Below are 19,859 nucleotides of genomic sequence, written 5' to 3'. Positions count from 1 at the left end.
CGGCGCCCGTCTCCCCCCGTTTCCCGCCCCATTCAGCGCCCGTCTCCCCAGTTTCCCGCTTCCCCTCGGTTCCCACTCCCCCAGCGCCCACCTTCCCTCCTCGCCACCCCCACGAATGTTCTTCCCCGCAGAGGTGTCCCACCTCTCCGTGCGGGCAGTCCGAGGGGAGAAGGGGAAGGTGGATTTTGGCCGAGAGCGCTGGCAGGGAGGAGGTTTGAGCAAGGCAGGCCAGGGCAGATGGACGGACGGTTTATGAAGTTTTTTTTCATGAAACGTGCGCGAATGGTTTAGGAGCGTAAAGGGATGCCCTCCGTGAGGGGTTGGCTTGCCGTTTTATTTTAATATCTTTTAATGGCAGTTACAGGACAGGTCACTGCAGGCCCTGGCCTGGCAGGAGGGCCTGGTGAGGAGCACGACTGGTCGGCAGCCGAAGCACCCGTACTTTGATTTTTAACGGGTATTTTCACGATCAGGCAACCTGTAAGCCAGCAGCCCCGTCCCTGGCTGTCCCGACTCCAGCCAGCTCTAATAAGTCACTTCCCAGGAAAGCGAGCAGAAATGGCACATACAGTACTGCCTAATAAGTGTAAGATAAATCCTAGGGTGGGATCTTGAGCAGTGATGAAGTTCTGGAATAACTGGAAGTATTATTCCAACTGCTCTCTTTAGCATTGGGTACGTTTAATTTCATATTAGAAGATTGTTTTGAAGTGGACCTCACTGTATCTCTGTACTTGGAATTCTATGGGCAAGAAACTGCTTTTTCCTCCCATAAATGAGTCCTGGATTTAAAATGAGTACTAAATCACCAACAGTAAATGAAAGTAATACCAAACTTTTATTTCAGTAGCTTTGTATTGAGGTGAGGAATTGATATGGTTAACAGTAGGTTTTTTTGTTTTATGATGCATAATCCTAGGCCCAGTCTCGTGGCTCGTATTCATACACTACAAATAAGTAATTTTGGTAATATTAGTCACTCGAGTGTGACTTGAAAGAACAGCTTTCCAGATCGAGCTGTTACTCAAGCAGATGGTCAAAGCTATTTTGCTCAACAGTAAACTAGTCTAGTGGATTAACACTTAAATTTTGCGTGTTTCACCCCTCTTGGTTATACATAATTCCACCATGCTAAAAAATACCATACCATATGTTTGGTACCATACCATATGTTTGGTACATTTAACTGTTCATACATAACACTGAATAGTTTCATGCGGCACTAACATACTAGAAAATCTCCATTTATAAATCAAAATTTTTAAATAGCCCAACTATCAAATGAATGAGGTGGTTGTCTGATAACGTATGAATTAAATCCAAGCCATATCCAGATAGAAACACACTGGATTTTTGAATTGAAAGTGCTTCAGTAATCGATTTTTTAGGGGATTGCAAAGCCAAAGCTCTTCAGACTGCAACTGGAAGAATGCAGCTTTATTTCAAAATAGCTTTTTGTGTGCTGTATTTTCCGTCCGTGACTTTCAAGTGAGATCTCTTCATTTCCTGGTTATAAATTTTTTTCCTAACTGTTGATCTGGAATGATTTATCTGGGATCCAAGCATTACATTGTTCTCGTAATCCTCTTCGCACGAACTACAATAAGAGGATTTTGTCGGCTAAATTCGTTTCGGCCTTCTTAAAATACTTCATTCCTCTCCGTAATGTTTATGAAATACCGTACTGAAAAACTGGATTATCCCTGGAAAACACATCTTTAGAACATTTGACTCTTGGAAAAAGGGACTGTGGGTACATTTGGAGGGACATATGTGCACTCAATCTACAGCAAGACTAGCCAAGTACGTACAGCTAGTAAGCTAACCAAATGAAAACAGTTTGTTGAGCATTCAAAGTAACTATATTTTGCTGTTACCTAAGAAAGAAATGTGGTGGTAATATTCCTTTTAATTTAGTGGCTACGCTGTTGAAACTCTTTGATCCCTTTTTGGCAAAGAGACTAGCTCTGGTGCAGCTGGTTTGTTTTATTTAGCAAGCTTGCACATAAAGTGGGTGGGAAACAATAGCTAGAAATAGATTGCTCAGATGAAAATGAAGGGTATGATTTGGTCTGGCAGTTAAGGCATGAGGATTAAGACAAGTGTGCCTGATTCTGCTTGTTGTGCTGTCAAAGTAAAACTCAATTAGACATTAACTCTTCTTAATGAGAATTCATTACAAGCTGGGGTTTATTCTGCAAATGTTTTTGGGTTTATTCTGCAAATGTAATTCCACTATGCTTTTCATAGTGGAATTATATTTTAATTTTGTTCTGAGATACTAATTTCTTAACTAATGCAGTAATTACAACCCGTGATTATTAATATGACTGTACCTCTTCATATCCAGAGATGCTAGAACTGAATGGAGGCTTATCTTAAAAACAAACAAAACAAAACAACTGATATCTCTCTGATCTTATTTCACTTTGTCTGAATCCTCTGTCAAAATTATTACAGGTTCTGATATTTTTTCTGTTTTTTTATGGCTCATCAGCACGACAGAACAATGAGGGGAAAACACTTTTAACTTAAAATGTTCTTAGTTCATATAAATACGCTAAACAGAAGTGCCTTGTTTGGGGGACAGAGCAGTCTATACAGCACAGCAAAAAGACTTAAAACTAGGGTCAGTTTAAAACTATTACAGTGTCTCACCTTCGTCACACTTTCTATCCACAGTGGCTTTGGACTAGCATGGAGCCTGCTGAAGTAAGATCAGCACCTCTTTTTTTCCTCATAGGTGAGACCTGAAGTCTCCTCTACCATTGAGGAGGTCCTGTGGAGGCAAGATGGCAGTTAAATAGCCAGAAATACCAGTAAGACTAAATGAGTCGGTGTCACTAAGTTAATATTTGTCACAGAGAGAGTCCTCAGGTTTGAAATTGGCAGGAGCCACGCAGAGCCCTGGGTCTTGAAGCTGATACTCTTCTGAGGTGCGGGGTACACTTTGCACTTCCCTGCCAAATTAAATGTCGCTCAAAGCCTGGAGTTAGGAGAAGTCTGGTTTTGGTCTTAAGGCCTAGAACCTTATTTCCATTTTAAAAAAGGAAGTTTAGAATCTGGTACTATCATATGACTGGGGCACTGAGCATATACACATTGTACTGGGGCATTATTCCACCCCTGCTGTAAACTTTAGTGTGTATTTTAGCATTCCATATAATCACAGTAGACGTGCAGTGACTCTTTGCAGGACAGGATGATGCTTCTGAAGACTCTAAGAAATCTAATCACAATTGTTTTCCTCTTCAGATGATTTTAAGCCAGCATCGATTGATACATCTTGTGAGGGTGACCTCCAAGTTGGTAAAGGAGATGATGTAACAATCACTTTGCCACATATTCCAGTAAGTTTGTTATATATGTGTCCTTGTTTACTCTCCAATAAATTTGCCATGTAGTTACAGTCTAATGTATATGTTATTTTCACTTTAATCTTTGTTAATACAAGTGGGTTGAATATTTGAGCAGCCAAACCTGTAGTGTGTTACCTTAGGAAAGGATTGTACAATTTAATCTTTGTGAAGGGTTATATTTGTAAGGTTCCAGTCTGTTTTTTACTTTTGATTCCTTCCTTCCTACTCTTCCTTGAATAACAGGAAGACTTTTACTGTTAGCTGAAGCTCTATACCTGGTTTCTGTCCACTTCTAGGGCTATGGCTAAAAGGCAGAGTAATTTGGGCTTTAGTCAAGGTTTGATGTTCAGAAGCCACAGGTAGGCCTATAAGCATTACTAAAACGTGTACAGATAGCATAGAGGGTTCCCTGCCTTTAGCTTTATCAGCGGAAGCGAGGGGGTGGTTCTGGTGAGTGGCAATGAAGTGGTTTCTCATCCACTTCCTCCTCAAATTATGCCATAAAGATCTACTGCGTGACGATGATGGTCAAACAGCAATAAAACAAGTGATCAAACTGTTTATAGGTGCAGTTGTTTTGTAATTGAAGGCTCAGTGGTTGCCTTACCAAAACAAAAGAAAGTGCTTGCGTGCTGGAACTAGATTTGTTTATTAGCTGAAGCTAATGCTATGTGTCAAACCAATAAACCAGAATTCACAGACATTGATGAGTCTGATGGTGGCAGCGGGGCACCAGTCATTTGGAAGCTGTGTGTCAGATCCTTTTGGCATTGTTTATTGTAGCATCTTCATGTTTTTAATTGGTACTGTGCTAATTCTTACTGAATGAGGCTTTAACCTGCTTCCCCTGCTCCTGTTTTTTATGTGGCTTTGGTGACCTTTAGTGCTGAAGGAGGTCACATACTGTTTTTTGTCTATAAAAATTATGAACGTGGTACTATTATTCGAGAGCAGGTAGCAAAATGATTAAAAGCAGCGGCATTTATCTTGGATTGACTGGGAACAGTGTTGTTCATTCATCTTTTTTGTTGAACAACGTCACTTGTAATGTCCCTTTCTGAATCTCTGTTTTGATGAGCTTAATTTGATTGTCTTCCCATGGGTATGAACAGCTTTAAGCTTATAATATGCTTCGGAGGCTTAGGCAGTTAACTGCACTAAATGCTGCCACCATGTATATGTTGTTCCAAGCAGTGCTGCCTCTGTTCTGGGCAGAGAGCCTGGGGAGCACCGAGTATATTGTAAAAGAGCGAGAAGTTTAGAGATCATTTCATCCTGACAAAATTTACTTAATTTCTGGGATCCTGCTTTGGTTGTCAGTTGCCCAACAACTGGGTAGGATTCAGATTCAAAATTGTTTTTTGAAAGTGCCTGGTCCCTCAGGATATCTCTGGTAATTTGTTCAGTGGAGATATTTTAGTGTTCCTTGCTGCTTGGATAATTGAAGTGCTATTTCTACCTGTGGACTTAGTGGCTTTAATATTTGATAATCAGTCTTGGTTGGGGAAGTGAAGAATTTCATTTTGTTAAAAAACCCTCACATGTCAAAACAAATTGATTAAATGTCACCTGTTTACCTACTTCCTCCTTCTATCCTGTAATCAGGAAAGTCTGTAAGCCAGTGTTATTTAGGCACTCAGATAAAACCTAAACATTTAATTTTAAGTAGACCGGTGGGACTGTTGATTTGCTTAAGCAGGGTTCCATTTCTGCGCTTTTTTTTTTTTTTTTCCCAAATCCCAGTTTTAGGAGTTAGGAGGCTTCTGGGTAGAAGAATGATAGCCAACAAACTTTGATCAATTTTCATTAAATTTGTGCTTCATGCATTTCCTGACTTAGTTGTCAACAGTGAGCAGGATTTGACTTTCAGCTTGCTGTGTGTTCTCTTAAATGTTGCCTTCCTCTCTTAAATGTGGGAATGATAAAAATGTACCTTTGAAGACTAGACTTTCTTGAGACATCTTTTCTAAATCCTATCTATATCTCTTACTTGATCTCTGTTGGATATTCAGATTTCTCACCCTTACTGTTCCAAAGCCATTTTAATTCCAAACATATTCTATTTATTATCAATATTGAGAACAGGAATTGCATTCTGAGCAGTTAAAATATGATTGTTCATTTTTGCTACTCAGAATAAAATGTAGAAGAACGCGTTTTTTCTTTTTCTCCCCGATTTTGGTTGCTTTCCTACAGCATGTGCAAAGTTGCACATGAATAAACTTTTTTTTAAAAAAAAAAAAAAATTGTATTTTGTACAGTAGCTATATATTACAGAGAAGTCTGAGAAGGTTTCATAGCTGAGAACATATCTCTGTATATCCCCTTTGAGAAACGTGTTCTTTTTTAACATGGCCAGGTGTGTGTCCGTGCTGCTTTGTGGGGATAGACCATAGATTCTGTCCCCTGTAACCTCAAACTCGGGTGTATGAAGTCAGCCTGTGCATGGATACAGTACAGCTGAGCCTAACCCCAGCAGTTAGCAGTCAGCCGGCATGCACAACCACATGAGTTTGTCTTTATTGCTTCTCAGTCTAACCCATTAGACTTGTGTGGACTTGGGAATTTTCTGGAAGGTATCAAAATACCCCATTTGCTTTTGAGAAGACATTTTGGTATAATTGCATGACATCTACATGCTAATATGACTTTGAAGAAGGCAACTGTTCTTACATAGTTTGTGACAGTTGCTTGTAATCCCTTGTGAATATACTGCTCTCCTTTTTTTTTTTTTTTTAATAGATTAAATACAAAGCAATTTAAAATATTTTTTCAATTGACCATATATTTCTTCAGGCAACAGTTCTGCTACATGAATAATAAGAACTTTATTTCTTATCCAAACCCAAGATTTCCAGAGCAGAAATGTCAGTAAGATTTCTGACACTTGTCAGAGCCAGCTATGCAAATTCAGTTATCTTACCGTTTGGGGAATGAGAACTGTAAATAATGGCAACCATGGAGATGTTTTGTCACTTGAGATTATTAAAGGCATAATATTGCAATGAGGAAACGTGATCTACTGCATATAACTGTCTTTTTCTCTTTTTATGAATGATCATTTTCTGTAGGAACTAAACATTAACTGCTCAGCCTCTTTATCAGAACAATTAATTTATCTTGGTGTTTGTAAACTTTTGGGTAGGGGAATATAACCAAAAAAATATGTGCTCTTTCTTTGGTACCAGGGTTCAACTCCACCAATGACTGTGTTTAAAGGAAATAAAAGGCCGTATCAGAAGGACTGTGTGCTTATTATCAATCATGACACGGGGGAGTATGTGCTGGAAAAACTTAGTAGCAGCATTCAAGTCAAGAAAACAAGGTAAAGCTGGGGACAGGGCTGTAAATAGGATTAATTCTTGCTGAATTTTGTTCTTCAGACTGTCTTCTGAACCAGAACTTTTTTTTTTTTGTAGTGATGTTTAATTCCTAAGCCTTATGGGCTTCATGTGGCCAATTATCTTGCCTAAAAATGCAAATAGGGGTATGAATCCAAGAGTAAAGAATTTGAAAATTCTCCACTGCACTGCTGAAAGGACATAATTATAGTTTGCAATGAGACACCTCTGATGATTTAAAGCTTTGGAAGCTGGCTGAAGGATAAGATGTGTTTCAGGAATCTCTACTTAGCTGAAAAAGACCATGGAAATAGTAGTCTGTCAAAGGGATTGTTGGGCTTCCTAGGTTTGTTTCCTACAGCTTCCTGTGGGAGCCATGATGCTTTAATAATGTACTTTTAAGGAACAAGAAGCGCTCGTCCCTATATTGGGGGGACGAGCAGGGGCAGTGGGGAGAGAAAACTGTAGAAATAATGGTTGTGAGGTTTTGCCTGGAAGAATTGCTGAGGCCAGAAATCCTCTCTGACCCAGTATTCTTACTTCACTGCACACACGCTACAAACTGTGCAGTTGGAACATTTTTAGTAGTTTTCTTTCTCTGAAGTCTCTGGATCGCATTCTTTCAGCATCACTGCACCACAGGTTATTAAGATTAAAGAGAAAGCAGTTATTCAAATGTCTTGTGAAGAAGAAGCTCTTAAACAATTTTACCAGTTTTACACTTAAAGAAAAAAAAGAAAAAAACGCTTTATTGCAGTGTAGAATTTTCAGCTGCTGAAACTACTGGAAATGTAGGTTGCAGCTCACTAGCAGTTGGCTGGAAGTTTGCCAAGAACACCTTGAGTTCAAGGTAAATGGAGTGTAACACTCCTCTGAATCAGTGATGTGAAAACTTATCCGCATAGCATTCATCGTGTCCAGTGGATATGAGCATGTCATAGATAAGATCTGAATTCCCAATTTAAATTCTGCTGGACTTTGTCCAGGTGAAGCTTAAGTCAGAAAGGAGCAAAGAAGTGCAAGAGGGCTTGGGTTCAGTGAGATGTTTGGATCCACTGAGTTTTGGCTCTGGTGAGGTGAAAAATATTTCAGTTTTTCTCAAGCAGAGGCAGGGTAGTAAAAAAAATGGGGATCTTTGCTTTGAGGAATAGTGCTTTGCAAAGTCATTGAGTTTTCTAGATCAGAAGTGTCTTTTTTTTTCATGGCTACTTTGATCTTTTAAGACCTGTTGACACGCTGTGGGACAAGAGTTTTTAGTGTTCATGTCCTGATTACATTTGCGGGGGAGTAATTGCACTTATTCTACATAAAACCGTCTGTAGTTCCAAGAGCATATTTAATACTGGAAACAATCTTTTGCTTTTACCTTTCACGTGATAAAGTGAGTGTATTCCCAAACCCTCACTTCTATTGTAAATGGCTGTGCAAGCTCTCTTAATGTGGTCTTTTCAGTGATGAATGACGAGGTGATTCTGTGCTTAATTTCTGAGGTTGCATCTAAAATTCAGTGGGGCACAGAGATGCCCGAGTTAGCGCTAAATGTACTAGCTTAGATACCAGAAGCGGTTTCACTGAAGTTTTATCTGGGCTAGTTTAACTGTTTCTCAGTGGGATGAGCTCATGGGCATGAAGTGTCGCATTGCTGAGCTGGGACACTCTCCTAGAACGGAAACCGAGCTCTAATATCCACAGAAGCTGCTTCTGTGCTACACTACATAAAGCCATACCCACAAAGGCTTTGGTGTTACACAAGAAATACACTGTGCACTTTAACCTCATTGTGGTGTACCGTAGAGGGACCTGAATAAGTATTTTGGCTTAGAGTTCTTTTCTGCCAAGGATATTGACTGTCCTACAATCTGAATCACATAATTGATTCAGTAAAAGAAAGAAATACCTTATTTGAATTGAACAGCTAGTCATAGCATTATTCTGGAGACTATTTCCCACTAAGGAAACAGCTTAAACTATTTTTAAGGGATAATGGCAAGTGAATGGAAAACAGGAATTAAGTGCTTGCATGCTGTATTCAGCATTAAGAATGATTGCTCTAGTCACATTGACTCGGAAGAGAGTTCAGTTTGAGATAACTTAATGGCAAGTGAGAAAATTGTTTCTTTTGCTGTGATTGCTTTAAGCAGGATTTTGTTACAAGTGGATTTGTTTTATCATGTAGTTACTTTAAATTACTGTGCTTACTTTAAAAAAAATATAAAAAATAATAATTGCTAAAGTAAAGCCTTCATTGGTCTTCAAGTAGAGAATTTGGCACCACTGAACCACATCTGGATATGAAAATACATTTTGTAAGTGTGTTGCAGTGGAGTTGTATATGTGTATTTGCTATTGAAAGCAAGTGTTGCGTACAGAAAGCTGTAACTCACTGGTTGTCTTTATAAAACAGAGATCTGTACAAAAGGAAGTCACAAATGATGCACTAGTACAAGGATATTTAAAAAGCAGAACACAGTTGCACAGTACTGCTGAATATCTCTGTTTGTTTTTTCAGAGCAGAGGGCAGCAGTAAGATCCAAGCCCGAATAGAACAACAGTCTACCCGAGCATCTCAGCCTCCTTCACAGTTCAGAGCCCCAACCAAGCCAGCAGTTGGACCTAAAACTTCTCCTTTGAAAGATAATCCTTCACCTGAGCCTCAGCTGGATGACATTAAGAGAGGTAAAGAAGGGTTTGTAGTTTCCTCGGTTTTGGTTGGGTTTGTCTGTCTTCTTTATAATTAAAACTGTGACTGTGCAATTTATAAAAACATGTTAGAATGTTCAGAGATTAAAAGATGGTACTTGACAGCTGGTTTGTCATCTTTATATCTTATTTTAAGGCATCTTAGTGAATTATTTATTCTCTTCTGCCAGCATAGATATTTCTTTGGCATGAGAGAACTTCCTCTTTGCAGATAATTTTCTCTTTTCCAAACTATTTCTCTGTTCTGAAAAGAAGACAAAATAAGCGTGAATTCAGAAACCTGCAGCTGAGTTCTAGACAAGTTGAATGGGTGTCTCAGGCAACAACAACAAAAGGTCCAGCATCTAGATATGCAACCAGGTAACTTGGACGAAAGTTATTCCTACACTGAGTAAAGTTGGAGCCATGTGCCAGTGGGGTGGAAGGGCTGAGTGGCCATGTCTCCATCAGAAGACATGGGAGTTTGTGCCAAGCAGTGCTAGTAGGGGAGGGATAAGAGAGTGAACAACCCTGCAGCTTCCCTTTTACCACAACCACTCCTCCGCAGCTTTGGCCACATCTGCCATGTGGTTGCTATACTTACTGTTAAAGTACCTTGAAGGGATGACTGGCTCAACTCAGTCTCCTGCTCAGGCAACACTTTGGCTCAGTGTTTCACTGTGGGCACGGTGCACTTTCTTTGCCCGTGTTATTCCTTTCATACTGCTGTGATACCTGGTTTTGCTGTGGATAACACAGTCAGAATGAGGAAGACTTTACATTTTTATTTGGTTCTCTTGTGTTTCTTGTCTGGCACTAGATGCAATTTTATTTTAAGATTATTCTTTCTGTCTAGTATCTTTTTTTCTAGGTCTCTTTTTGTTTCTCTTTTTGTCTCTGTCCCATATAGCTATTTTTGCCTGTAGACTTAGCCTATGTTAATTGCCCAGACTATGTTAATTACTTAGCAGGGTATTTTTTCAGTTCATGGTAATCACTAGGTGACATTTTTACTGCTAAGCTATCTGTGTGTTTGCATAGTGCTGACTGGTCTCACTCTTTCACAGCAATAGTATTTTCAATACCTGGATGCTGGTCAGCAGGCAGAATCAACATCTGAGAGTCTCTTAGCTACAGTTCCCTTAGCTGCATTGCCATTTTTATTTTCTGTGTCATAGGTAAGAAGAAACATAACAGGTGATATACTAATTTAAAAATTTAATCAGCTGTGAATTTTAAATGTCTTTTCTTGTTGTGTGTAATAAGTTGCTTAACCATCAGGGTGCTCTTTTATATATGTACAGCAATTTGTAAAGGTCATGTTATAGTAAAATAATTACGTTTGACTAATGTGACATGTATTCTATAAGGATCATTTTCTAATGGTCTGAAATACAAGTCATATTGTTTAGAACTGTCTTAGTAATTTTTTTTTGCCACTTGATCATCTTTCATTGGAAAGTACCTCAAAATAAATAACCTGTAGAGTTTTGTTTCCAAAATTGAGCAAAAGAACATCTGTCTTGTGCTAAAAATAGGACTTCAAGTTGGTGTTTTATAGAGAGATTAATTCAAGGCCTAAAAAGAGAGAGCGCAAATACCTGGACAGGGTTTTTTTTGCCTACAGTATATGTTCTTTATAACTTTTTTCCAGCATTGATTATCTAGAGCGTCAGCATTACTGAACCATTTATATCATAAGAACCTACTTGGGAAAGGTGGAACTAAAATGGCATCATCATACAATGAAAATAACTGATAAAACTTAACTGTAAAAGCTGAGAGAGAGTATTCAGTCCTCTTATCTTCCCTTAATCTGTCCTTTTATGAACAAAGACTTGTAAGTTCTGAAGAGACTCTTCTTTCCATTCAAGCAGCAGCTGTCCTTTTGGGTGAAGTACCCTCTTTGTATGAAAGACAGATAAACATAAAACTGAAATTCTATGGTTTTGCTTCAATGGACACAGCACAGAACTTACAATCCCCACAGGAGGTGGTTGAAAGCATTTCTGGCGCTATGACACTCTCTTGCTCCCAGTATGCCCTACTTAAGGATGTGGTAAGACACAGCTCTCTCTTGATGTTTAATAGTCTTAAGGTAACCTCAGTACAGGTTTCTGCTCTCTCACAGTACCCTCAGCTGTGCATTCCCATAGCTCCCGTTACAAATGGGAAACAAACTTTCAGGTAGGTCAGTTTTCTGTCCAATTACACAGCTGTCCCTACAATAGTGCCCAAGGACAGAGTCAGAGCATGTGGGAATTGAACCAGTCCTTTCCCTCAGCCTGTGGGAGGCTGTGTCTAGGGTCCCGCACCAGAGGAATCTACTTTCTTACAAGCTTTTATATTGTCCTCCTGCCTGAAGGGAGCAAAAGAGAGAGTAAGAGCTTATTCTTTTGAATACTTGGCTACATCTGATAACATTTCATTAAGCGGTGAACATCTGCACACATATACGACAATACAGCCATTTATGTGCATGAAATAATCAGTGCTTATCAGATATATTTGACCACAACAGAAATGTTTTTAATAACATAGATATAATTACAGCATGCCGTACTTGAAGAAAAACCACAGAAACTTATTTCTGGTTTGGAGACTGTAAATTCAGTGCTTAAAAATCTGAGCAGATCTTGTTTGCCTAAAGTGCAGCTGTAGTCCGTAAGGATTATGCCATAGAACTGTGTTTGTCTCTCAAGAACATCTCAATCAAATTTTTTGCACTTCAGTGTAAAATACTGCCTCTTCTAGCTGCAATCTCCGCATACTCGAAGTGCTGGTATCAAGTTCATTTCTCATCACCTTGCATACCGTTATTAACAGTGAGCATTCTGCTATGAGCGTACAGCTGAATTTCTTTCTTTCCAAAAGTCCTTGGTATTCTTGCAGCCCAAGGTTAGGGCTTTAGTTAAAAATTCTGCATAGCCTATTCGAATGGAGAGAAGAATTAAGAAGCTTTAGCTACAATTATGGAAAGAAATCAGGGCATTTGATACTGAATATACACAGAAGACAGCCCTAATGAGAAAGGCGGTTCTGTTTATATGATTTCTAACTTTCTTTTTTTTTTACTCTAAAAACTGCATTTACTGCCTGTATAAAACAGTAAGCTGTTTCGTTTTCTTAAAAGCAAGCCTACAGCTGTAACATGATACGTGCAAAAGTTAAGATTCTCCTAGCAATGTCAGCCTTTTCAGATGATGTAGACTCTGTTAAGGCAAGTGTTTAAAACTATACTATATGGAAAGCTTTCTTAAAAGTAACTGCTGCACATCCTAACTCTTGTCATGTTTTAAACCTTAGAGGTGCGTCGACATGAGTTGTTTGATCTTAGAGCACAAAAAGATCTAGGAAAGGTCTGATTCTTTTGTTGTTCAGCTAAGCATATATGTAGACATATACACACACAAAAGAAACGTTTAGCCAAGGCTTCAGTACCTATAACTGCACTAAGCATAATAGGCAAACAGGAAAGTGCAAAATCAGACCATTTTAAAGCAGATATGTTTATCCTGGAAGGCTTTGGTGTCATCTTGACTTAGCCACCATCTTTGACAGGGTGACACGAGGGTTTTGAACACAATTCCTGCTGGAGTTCTGCCTGACAGACTTTTAGTGATGCATCAGCCACCACAACATTAGTAAAAATTACTTTTTTCTCATCTGCAGACATGAGATGTTTAGAATTCAGGGCTCAAGTAATTAAGAGACAAGAGAGACCTGAGGGGAAGCTGACAGCCTGTGAGGCAGAAGTTGACTGGAAGATGGGCTCAGACTGAGTTCCTGCCAGTGACTACTGTCACTGATAACACCCTTAACTTCCCAGTCCTTGAAGCTTGTCATGTTCGTGCTGTTCTGTTTTCTCTGGCTGTATTCTGCGTAGTGGGCCTTACCACGTCTTCCAAGGCATTCTCCCTTTCCCACCTTATAACCCAAACTCTTTTATGGGCTATTAGTTTTCTATCTCCCCAGCAGAAAACCTTCAGTCTGACACTAATCTCCAGTTCTGTTTAAAATTAGCCAAGCTAATCTTCCTTTACCTTTTGTTAAACTGCATCACCTGCTTCAGTTATCTCCTCACCTACTGTATTGAGTTCGGGCATCTTGTTTAGATTTTTCTAGTTCTTTTCCCTTTCACCACCAATGCCTCTTAGATTGCTTCACCATCTTCACACTATTTTATATGCTGCTTTCTGGGCTGCTGTGTTCTTCTTGGTCTGTATGCCGACACTCCTCCATTTCAGCCGTTGATTTGCTAGCTCTGTAAGGATACATGTGTAATTCTCAGACACTTGTCCTTTATTAGACTTGTTTATTGAATCTTTTTGCAGTATGGACCGTGTCTATAGGTGATTGTGCTTGCTACCATCCGGAATATTCTAACAATATATTATTACCGTCACTATAACTTACAACTAATGACTCACTAGAGGTGTGTGTAAACTTTACACCATTAAGCTAGGAAGAAAAAAAAATAAATCTGGGCATTTTAAAGGGAAAGAACTCTTATTTCTGTTTACCTTTCCTGTAGCTTTCCCCTATGAATTTCTTAGCCTTGAACACTGAGAATAGTTACCATTTGAAATCCTCGCTATGGGTGGGCTGAGAATAGTGACTTAAAAGTGTTCATTTGTCTGTGTATCAGACTCCAGGCACGAAATGGATTTTTAAAACCTGCAAGACTGTGTTTGGAGGGAAAAACGGACAAAGACATTATAGTACAAAGTACTATCTTCTGTTGGCCTAATCATATATTCTTCCTCCCTCTTCCAATGGTCTCTTATACTATGTCTTCAAGATGATAGAGTAAGTTTTACCTGACATACAAATAAATTACAGAGAACACAGGTGGTCTAGTCAGGGATGTAGATTTAGAAAGTAAGTTGGAGGAACAACCCCACTATCTTTAACTACTCAGCTGGAGTTAGTCTTATGGTTGTTCCCTTTCAACACATCTTCCTTGCCTCTGATTCAATATAACTGTAGCATTTGAAATTGAGCTCTGAACTTTGAAGTTGAAAAATAGCAGTTTTAAAACTGGCAAAAGAAAACTTAATTTCTAAAACCACTACATGCTGAGCTAGAGGAACTCTCTTCAGCAAATAATGTGGAGGCTGAAAACTGAGCTGTTACTCTGTATTGTTAAGCAGTCCAAGGAAAATTGGTCTTATAAAAAAAAAGAGAAGAGTTCCAATTGCTCAGACTTATTCCTGCAGGGACTGAAGATAAGAAGCATTAAAATTGTGCCATTTTTACATAAAGGAAAGACTCCTTTTACATTATCTGGCTATGCCATACACAAGAAGGATGTCCCTAGCTGAGGAGCTGTGGTTCATCTCACTCTGACACACATCTGACCTAAGGTGAATTACTCCTGCCATCAGTTCTCCATTTGTCAGGTAGAGATGATAATACCTCATCTGTCTCTTCTTTCATTCTTGTCCCTTTACCCTGTGACTTCTCCAGGGCAAGCACTGAATTCTAACCCTGTGGATATGGAACTGCTAGCACAAAAAAAAAAGCCAACATTTTGAGGGTTTCACATCCTGTGTGTAATATATATGTGAATATTGTTCTCTCATGGAAACCTGCCTAAGTGAACTGAGTCATTAACTACTTGACTTTGTGGGTGGATACAAAACAATTGTCCTCTAATAGTGTTTAGGCCAGTTACTGTTCAATTTGTCTTAATTATATGATATGATTTGGAGTGACTTACCTTAATAGCTGTTTAGTAACCAGTCATTCAGCCAACACTAGCTGTTGCTGGTGCGGCTGTGGTGGTGCTGTCATGGTATTCCAGTGTTTCTTTGCACTGGAAACCCTGAAGTGGGGTGTGACTAACTTGAACCAGTTTCAGAGTAGTCTCTGTATTTTCCCAGCTATTTGTAAGCTCTGTAGCACATTAAGGTATTATTACCACACCCCAACATATGAATATTCTCATCTGTTCTCATCTGCACCACTGCAAACTTACCTGATGTCATCCATCTGCCTCTCAAGTTTGTTTAAAATGAGTTATGTGACTTGCGCTGGAGTGGTTTCTTACATTATCTGAAGCTAAGGCAGTTTCTGTTGTGATCGTGTGCCTATGCCCCCGACCACCACCTTTTTGTGTTTTCCAGAAGCCTAAGCGTGACTGACATCTAACAATTTAGATTCTTCGATGTTAAGATGCTTTTAAAAAATGGACTGGCTGTTGGCCTGTAAAACTGAATCAGGACATGTACTTACTTTGTATGTAGTGCATATAACCTGCCAAAAATAATGAAGCAGGAAGTGTTTTCAGGAGTGTAAAGTATATAAATTATAATAGTGGAAGTGAAGATTTTATGGTACTAACCTATGCTGTTCTTTAAATTTAGCTACAACAACTAAGTAAAAGAAGTTTTCAGGTTTTTTTTCTTTCCTGTCTCTCCCTTTCATCCGAGATATTTTGATGTGATAAATTATACTTGACAAAACTATTGCATTTTCATATTCTTTCTCAAAATCCTATGGGGCCCTATTTATGGTTTCAACCAGAATGTCCTTTTATTTCAGAGCTGAGAGCAGAGGTTGAAATTATTGAACAGATGAGCAGCAGCAGTGGAAGCAGTTCATCAGATTCAGAAAGCTCATCTGGGAGTGAAGATGAAAGCTCCAGCAGTGAGGGGGAAGAGCCAGCACATGTTTCCCCTTCCCAGCCGCCGCACCAGCAATATAACAACAGGAATGCTGTTGCTAACGGCACCAGCAGGCCACAAGGAAGCAATCAGCTCATGAACACGCTCCGTAAGTAAAGGCTTGTGTCTTATCACTGTGGGAAGCTGCTTGAGACCACTCGTTTTCTTAGCACGTTAGTAACTCCATGAAGTGCGCTTTGCCAAATAGTAATCCTGGGGACTTGCACTGGCTGAAATATGTGGGCAGGTTTTTTGAACACAAGGCCGAGACCTGTATGACGGTGTGGAGATTGCTTTAGTTTGGTCTGTAGCCTGTGGGCATCAGTGCAACGGCCCCTGTTGACCATGCTGAGCCTTGATTCAGGCCTTCAGGTGGAATGAGTGGGTAGCAAAGCATCAGTGCAGAAGGATTTGGTGCACCGGAGGATGGGAATTTAATGTTCTCACATTAAAACACAGGTTAGACATAAATAGTGGGGTTGTCACTTGTGTCAGTTAAAGGTCTGTAAGGAATTGTGAATGACACAGGGCTGTCCTGTGGTCATAAATGCACAGTCTCTGAGGTCTTCATTATTAGCTGTATTGCTTTGTCAGAGTATTTACTCTATGATGTGTTGGTGTCAGCTTCATTTTCACAAATACCACATCTTGAAGGGACATTTAAAGTGCCATGTGTTTGGTTAAAATATTACAGCTATGACGTTTCCAAACACTGAATCTGTACAAACTCACTCCACCATTTAAAAAGTGTAAAAAAAACATTTTTGAAGTGTAGTTTTGTCCTATGAGACTCTGGGGAGATGGTGTACATCTGTGTTGCTCTTTCCTTGTACTGGATCAGGTATATTCTAATTCAGTGGAGTGAAAATATTGCATTTACAAGAAACTAGAACTCAGTAACCATAAATTGTTCTTAATTCCTCCTGAGGCATGTTTGCGTACATCTCTTGGCACCCACACATAGGGAAGTGGTGGAGTTTAAATACAGGTAAATGTAAGGTTTCGCGCTTCAAGAAGACAGGTGTATTATACAGACAATAGTGAAAAGGCCAGCTGGAAAACAGGAGAGGCCTGTCAGTCTTCCTGTCAGCAGTGAATGCCTAAGTGAAATCCAAAGTTCAACAAAGTCAGTAGGACTCTTTCCATTTCCCTGTTTCTGCTTGTGAGCTGCCTCATCTCCCTGCTTCTCCTGGGCCATGACAACAATACCGCACAGGTCATTTAATGTCAAGAAGACCCTGACTCCAGGAGAATTTGGGAATTGGTAGGTCTTTTTTTTCAGGCAATGATTTTTGCCTTTGGATTTAAAATTATTTTGCCAAGGATTAATATGTCCTTGAGCATTCAAGTAACTAGGGACCATCTACATGGGAAGAATCACCCCTAACCCAAGTTCTTGTTTCATAAAAAGGGACAGGAGATGAAGAGATCTAGGGCATAGCTGTTGCATAACTGCTCTTCAGGGGAGCAGTGTTTGGGGCAGGGCTGTGGGAGAATGCTGGAAGAGCTAGGTTCAGGTACTAGAACACAAGCATGATTCTTGCCCCCTTTTGTCTCCTCCACCTCACCAAATCACAAGTGCTTTGCAAAACAAGGTCTGAGACTGCAAGTTTGGTCCATATCCTGGCCTTCTTTTGTCTGATCTCTCTTTGCACTTTGGAGGGGGACCTTCACAATCACAGCATGTGTCAGCTTAGTTCAGCCGATAGCCTTGAGTTGCGACGGCTTTAACATTCCTTTTGGTTTATTGACATGTGGAAGCCTAGTCTTGTTTAACCAAATGGCCTTAAAACAAAAACAAAATCTATTTCAAAAGGGTTGGGAAAGCCAGAGAATTCCCCAGTGCCTTGTCCCAGAGCCATATACAGGAGCTTGGCTGGGTGGAGGCCGTGGAATGCCTTCCGCAGCTGCTAGCGTGCGGAGTGCTGTTCTCCCACCAGGGAGCAGCTTTGGTGGCTGTGAAGCCAAGGACGCTTGGTTTGGCTTGGATCCGACCATATGTTAGCCCCATGCAGCTCTTCATGTTCTTGGGCATGGGGAGCAGTTCCATTAAATGACAGATGATGTTTGCATTAATTTCTTGTGTTATTCTTATTTCAGTCTTCCAATGTAAATGTAACTGTTCTTTGGTTTGATTATTGTGAAATGTGAATTAGCGCCTACCCACTTGTTGTGTTTTGTTGTTTTTTTTGTTTTCCATAGGAAATGACTTGCAGTTGAGTGAGTCTGGGAGCGACAGTGATGATTAGAGGCTGAGCTTTTGCTGTTTCTGTTACATATACAGTAATCCAGGGGAATGGAAAGAACTAATTTACCTTGAAGTGATCCTATTGCTTACGAAGAGGAGCTGACACAAAGATACTTCCATGTGTGGAATTTTAATAGAAGAAATGCATAGCCCTACAAGACAGCAGATGTTGAGGGCTGTTTTACTTTGTGAATTAAGTGTATATTTTGTGTATATTCTTATTCTTTTAAAGCTTTAAATAGATATGTACAGTGGGTAAGGCAATATTATGTTCCTGTCCATCATCTGTAAGTTTAATATGTAACTTTATGATGTTGTCTAAAAATTTCTTGTTTGTAGAAAATATCCAGCCCATCATGACTTGAGGGGGGGGATTTTTGTATATAGGGTGAGCATGAGCCAACAATTACTTAAAAAAAACCATGCAGGAGCTAGTGCGTGCACTGAAGTGAGACTGTCATAAATGAAGTTTCAATGCTAAGTTGATTTCTTTGGTTTGGGACTTTCCTAATGTTTTTATTGCTATTTATGGTTGATTTAATGGACTGATTTTTAAACAGCTGGAAAAGAGGAATCATAAAACCATGTTCGTCACAAACTTTGCTGCACCAGTGCCTTATGAGCAGGTTTTTTAAACAGAGCTTCAATTCCTGCCGCCTTTCCTGTAGGGAGCAATACTGAAACCTCTTCGGATTGCTTTTGCAAACAAGAGCTGTATTTCACGTACAGCCCACTGTACTCTGAGGGTAGTTACTCTCGCGAGACAAAGGATGTACATCAGTCACCTGAATGCATCCAAATAAGCACCAGATCAGCATTTTCTTGAGTGACTGAAGTGTCTCGTTCAACTCAGACATTCAGAAATATTTAGGAGCCCAACTACTAGTGAAATTGTGATGTCACAAATACAAGATACTGGACTTACTGAAACTCTAAGACCAGAGCCTTGTTTGCGGTTTCCTAGAGAATGCAGAAAGAAGAGATGACTGACTGAACAGTTGTGAAACAGCAGCGGTCTCTCTCCCACTAAAGTTGTCCAGGTAGATTTTAGTTCGTATTTTTTGTTGGATGGGGTCTCTGTGCTTGATGGGATTATACAGAACATGAAATATTTGCATAGGGTGAAATTCACCCCTGTTTAAGGGGGTTTAAAGGGTGCTTGGTTGGATTATCATTAACATTTTTTGCTTGCATAGAAAATGAGTGCCACAGGCAGCCTCTTACGGCTTGAACATGAGACTGACTTTTTAAAAGCAAAATTCAACTGTCATAGGATAAGTGGTGCTGTAGTTGTGTAATCCAGGGGAATAGGAAGCTGAATTGGATGCCTCTCCATTCTTAAGTGTCTGCTTTGCACTGCTTTTTTTTTCTGTCAGTTAGCTGATGTTTTAACTCCTGTTTGTTTACAGAGCTCTTTCCTTTTCTTTCCTTTTTTTTTTTTTTTTCCTAAGGTGTTGAAGGGGACATTTGAAGGGAGATTTTATTAAATGGTTTATTTTTTTGCATTAGATACATATTTAGGCATATTTTTGCATTATTGTACATACATTTAAAAATACTTGTT

At 39.5% G+C, this 19,859-nt stretch overlaps 1 protein-coding gene across 1 annotated transcript in view; it reads left to right on the top strand.

The window, feature by feature from the left end:
- Positions 1 to 19,859, top strand: part of EAF1 (ELL associated factor 1) — a 20,488-nt gene extending 629 nt beyond the window's left edge. The window contains exons 2-6 of the mRNA XM_086742782.1: positions 3,256 to 3,350; positions 6,548 to 6,684; positions 9,210 to 9,376; positions 15,926 to 16,156; positions 18,250 to 19,859. Coding sequence (XP_086598908.1) covers positions 3,256 to 3,350; positions 6,548 to 6,684; positions 9,210 to 9,376; positions 15,926 to 16,156; positions 18,250 to 18,296 — 677 coding nt within the window. The 3' untranslated portion in view covers positions 18,297 to 19,859. The remainder of the gene's footprint in view (positions 1 to 3,255; positions 3,351 to 6,547; positions 6,685 to 9,209; positions 9,377 to 15,925; positions 16,157 to 18,249) is intronic.

The sequence above is a fragment of the Chlamydotis macqueenii genome, chromosome 2, assembly GCF_036417535.1.
Source record: "Chlamydotis macqueenii isolate bChlMac1 chromosome 2, bChlMac1.mat, whole genome shotgun sequence".
In the NCBI taxonomy this organism is placed as follows: Eukaryota; Metazoa; Chordata; class Aves; order Otidiformes; family Otididae; genus Chlamydotis; species Chlamydotis macqueenii.
The sequence above is the reverse complement of the archived record's forward strand: the minus strand, read 5'-3'. Positions and strand labels throughout refer to the sequence as shown.